Source organism: Theobroma cacao, chromosome 10, assembly GCF_053813885.1.
Source record: "Theobroma cacao isolate CCN51 chromosome 10, ASM5381388v1, whole genome shotgun sequence".
NCBI lineage: Eukaryota > Viridiplantae > Streptophyta > Magnoliopsida > Malvales > Malvaceae > Theobroma > Theobroma cacao.
The window spans coordinates 1,264,440-1,269,301 of NC_142648.1; the positions used below are offsets into that span (position 1 = coordinate 1,264,440).

Sequence of the window (4,862 nt, forward strand, 5' to 3'; positions counted from 1 at the left end):
TCCTAGGTAATCTAACAATTTTTTTATTTATATATATTAATGTCATCACATTAATAATTTAACTAACTATATTTTTAATATATTTGTTAACATTTAACAAAAGAAATTGTTGGTCAAGATGATATATACTTTGGTTATCTTTTTTCCTTACCTGGGTTCAAATCCAATCAGCATCAATTTTATTCAATTATTTAAATAATAACAAAATATAAACGGGTAGTTGTAAACGGGTTTGGGGTGGGTACCCACCAAACCCGAATATAACATAATCGGGTTAGGGTAACGGGTACCCTAAGAGTGATACCCGAACCCCACTCGAACCTATTTATTGGATACCCTAATCCGATTTAATCAGGTCGGGTACCCAAGGGTACCCTATAATAGGGTACCTGTTGACATCCCTAACCTTTGCCCTGCTTCGTACTCCTTCCAATAGCTCATTCTCTTTGAATAGCACAAGCTGCAACGGTCCACACCCTTCAACACTTGCTCCATTTAAGCTTGCAGTCCATGATAATAACCATTAACATAATAACATCATAGGTCAATACATGTACTTTGCCTGATCAAAATATGTAAGTCAAGTCAAGCTCAATTGGCATTTTCATTTTATTTCTTAGCATAATAAAACTACTACTTCCATGAATGACACATAAATTTCAAGGTCATATGTCTTTTTTTTTCATCATAGCAACAACACTAACATTCATGGTTGTTTGTTTCCCTAGCTTGTAAGCCTCGACAAGAACCTATGCCACCTTATCATATAACTTGTCCATTACTTCTTAAATCAACCAATAATAAGCATATCTTAAATGTATAAATTCGCTTGTGAAATTAAAAAATAGTACTCTCGATGTATAAAATAATAATTAAAAAATAGGTAAAATTTGATAAGATTTCACCTTTGAAATCATGTAAAATATGGCCTTGAATAGAACTTCAAAGTGGTGGATGTTTTCCTTGCCTGTTGGATCCCCAAGTTTCCTTCCATTAATTATGAAGAGGATATGCCCGTTAGGTACCACCTTTGGAGATTGACATTTCAAGAACAAAAGGAAGTCCTCTTGAAACTAAGAAAGGTATGCCTTTGTGATTGGTTGGTTTCTGACACGCGAAAAATACTTATTTATTGATTCACGTAAATACTAATATTTTTATGATGATTTATATTTATTAATATTGAATTTTATTATATTTGATAAATATTATCATGTTTATAATTTTTTTTGTTGTAAATTTAAATAATAGAACTATAATTTACTTGTAAATATTTTAATTTAATCATATCAATCGTATCAATTGTGTACACAAGTTATAAATTATATATATTTTAATCATATTAATTGTGTCTTATAAAATTTAACTCAGCACACCTAATAAACGTGTTAGTCGTGTCGTATCGTATTACATATTTATCAAACATATCCGTGTATATCTTTAAGATCTTGATACAATTAATTAATCATATCATGTTTATCTTTACTCGTATAATTGTTAATATCTCATGTTTACACAACACAATTAAGAAACAAAAATACGAATTATCAGGTCTAGTTCTATAATGTCATGAGATAAATCTCTACCAAACCTAATTTTCTCAATAAGCCACTTTCAATTTATTTATAGAAAGTAGATATATAATTATATATGTAGATTAAAAAATGTAACTTGACATCTTAATACCGAGAAAAAGAAAGTTTCACAAGATCATACCATTATTTTTTTTTCTCAATCAAAGATAAAGATTTTATTATCAAGAATTTGATACAAAATCTTGGCATAACCAAGAAACAGCGAAGACTTAGTACAAATCGTCTAACCAGCACACTGCATAAATCCAAATAAACACCATAATTCATACCATTATTTATGCCATTGATTCTGATTCTTTGGTCAAATTCTTTCCTGAATGACCCAGAAATCAGCTCCAGGTCAGAGTTTTTTCTTTTTCAGCACAACAGCAATGCCAATGTTCTTGGTTGCTTCTTTTCCATGCTTGTAATCCTCCACCAGAATCTGTGTGGCCTTGTCGTATAGCTTGTCCATCAGCCGTTCCCCGAACTGGTGTGACAAAAGGGGCTCCGTAAAGCATCTGTGGCCTCTAATTCTTGATTCTGGGCTCGACCAATATCCATTTGGACCCCCAATCTCCAGTTCAATTGTGTCTATGAACTCGATTGTCAAAGAACCTTCCTTGTCTACCAAGTACTTAATTTCTTCTTGGGAGGGATTGTAGTAGGGTACGTTGAAGGAATCTAATTTTCCTTCATCAACCAGTCCCTACAAAATGGACCAACAATGAGAACAACCAAGCGTAGCTGAGTGAACAATCAAAAGTCAGATTAAAAAAGAGTTGAAAATTTGGCATTTTGCCTGTGAAACCAGGTAGGATAAGGCCTCAGCAAGAAGATCCCATGTGTAGCAGGTATCTTTGTTAGTGGGATCTGCAGTTTGACGTCCATTGAAAATCAAGACCACACGGCCATTAGGTGCCAGCTCTTGAGACCGGAATTTCAAGAGAGAAGAGAAGTCTTCTTGGAACTGAGAAAGATATGCCTTTGTCACCGCAGGAGGGCTGGTTTTAGACATGTAGATCTTCCCCTTGTTTAATGGTAACCCTGCTTCGTTTGTGATTTTTGGTGCCTTGAAAATTCGTCCAAAGTCGTTAATCATATAGGTTGATGTATTTTGCGAGAAGTAGTAATAAATTAAAGAAAAAGTGGCACACCTCAGAGAGCCAGTGTACGCTATAACAGGAATATACAAGATGCATGGAGTTCCGAGGGAAAAGCCGGCCATGGAAGGAACCAGGAGCACCCATAGCAAACCATGAAACCTTCTTATATTTTTCTTGAACCACGGACAACCCTTTGAACAGTGTGTTGAAATCGTTTCCGACTAAATCATTCAAGAAAAACTGGATTTCTGGCATTTCGCGTCCCATTTCCCCGCATTTTTTCAAGATGCTCTCTATCACTGTTGACATGAATTCAAGAGGTTGGGGACCTACAGCACACCCCAGGTCAGCTACGTTAACAACTTGAAGTGGGATTGAATGATCAGTTTCTGTGAAGAGAGATTGAACAGCCTTTGGAACTATCGGCTTGGTTATGGCCATCACTTTTATCTGCAATAAAAGAAAAATCTGTAAAATGATTAGAAACTCAAGGTTTCCATAACCAAAACAAACAAGTAAAAAGATATATATAGAGAGAGAGAGAGAGAGGGCATAAGATCATATCGAGACCGTCAGTGCTTCAGCCTTAACATAGCTATTTTCGCCTACTCCGTTGTTCATGCAGAGTACGTCCTTCACGGCCTCCATCGTTTTTCTCTGTATTGATCGTGTGATATCATAACACTGGCACGCTTTCAAATATAGCCTTCCTTGCTTGAGACATTATTATTATTTTTAATTTTATTATTATTATTTTTTAATAGTATTTAATTTATTCTTTATTTAATTGCAGGATATGTACATGTTTATACTTATGAAATTCATGCTTTTTAAAGAATAAATTACAAGATAACATGTTTACACTATAGGCATTAATTAGACAATTAAAATTCATATATAAAACAGGAAACGAGGGGAAAGATTTTTGTCCTGTAATAAAATTCATATATAATTAAAATTCCTATATAAGTATTTCCTTCACGGCCTCCAATGTTTTTCTCTGTATTGATGGTGTGAAAGACCAACACCGGCACGCCTTTTGATAGGGCCTTCCTTGCTTCAGACATCTTTCAATGCATCCAGCTCATCGTGCAAAACAATTTCACCACGTGGGCTTAACGTCATCTGTTTTTTTTTTGTACGGCTTGTCCCATCGTTTTCTTTGGAAAACTTCGTCTCCCGACATCATCGTACTGGTGTGAGCAAAATTTGGACAAAGGTTGAATTAATCTATAAATTCGGTTAATTCTCTTATATGTTAATTTCATTAAGTCAATTAAATCGAACAAAAGGTTTGATTAAGTGGGTTTTATCAATTCATGGAATTAAGAGTTTTTTTAATTTTATTTTTTGAAGTAATAGTATTTAATTTAATTTTTATTTGATTATAAAGGTAACATATTTTATACTACAAACATCAAATGGGCAATTGACAAAAATTTATATACATGGATACATCTGTTTTGTTTCTTAAGAAGAATATCCATGTCATCTTAGCAAAACTTTTTGTCATCTTAAAAATTATTATACTTAAAAATAAAGCAACTAGCCATTTCTCCACGAGATTAAAAATTTTTGTCATCTTAAAAACAAAATATTTTGAGTAGTCATTTTCTATAAAATTTCATAAAACCAAAATATTTTGAATGTCATTTTTTATTAGATTTAATGAAAACAAAACATTTTGAATTGTCATTTTCTATTAGATTTGATAAAAACAAAACATTTTGAGTCATCGTTTTTTATAAGATTTTGTCATCTTAAAAATTATTATACTTAAAAATAAAACCTCTTGGCATCTTAGTATCAAGAAAAAGTAAGTCTCAAGATACATTCATGTCATACTATTATTTATGCCATTGGTTCTGATTCTTTGGCCAAATTCTTTCCTGAATGACCCAGATATTAAGTTCAGATCAGAGTTCTTTCTTTTTCAGCACAATAGCAATGCTAATGTTCTTGGTTGCTTCTTTTCCACGCTTGTAATCCTCCACCAGAATCTGTGTGGCCCTGTCGTATAGCTTGTCCATCAGCTGTTTCCCGAACTGGTGTGACAAAAGGGGCTCCGTAAAGCATCTGTGGCCTTTAATTCTTGAGTCTGGGCTCGACCAATATCCAGTGCAATTGTGTCAATGGACTCGGTTGTCAAATAACCTTCCTTGTCTACCAAGCACTGAACTTC

At 33.6% G+C, this 4,862-nt stretch overlaps 1 protein-coding gene across 1 annotated transcript; it reads right to left on the minus strand.

The window, feature by feature from the left end:
* Positions 1 to 1,713: 1,713 nt before the first annotated feature.
* LOC148760229 (putative 7-methylxanthine methyltransferase 5) lies at positions 1,714 to 3,363 on the minus strand. The gene is made up of 4 exons (XM_088802728.1): positions 3,251 to 3,363; positions 2,732 to 3,130; positions 2,377 to 2,646; positions 1,714 to 2,283 (listed from the first exon to the last, which is right to left on the minus strand). Exons 1-4 carry the CDS (start codon positions 3,326 to 3,328, stop codon positions 1,936 to 1,938), a joined length of 1,095 nt encoding a protein of 364 aa, XP_088658854.1. The 5' UTR covers positions 3,329 to 3,363; the 3' UTR covers positions 1,714 to 1,935.
* Positions 3,364 to 4,862: the final 1,499 nt, after the last annotated feature.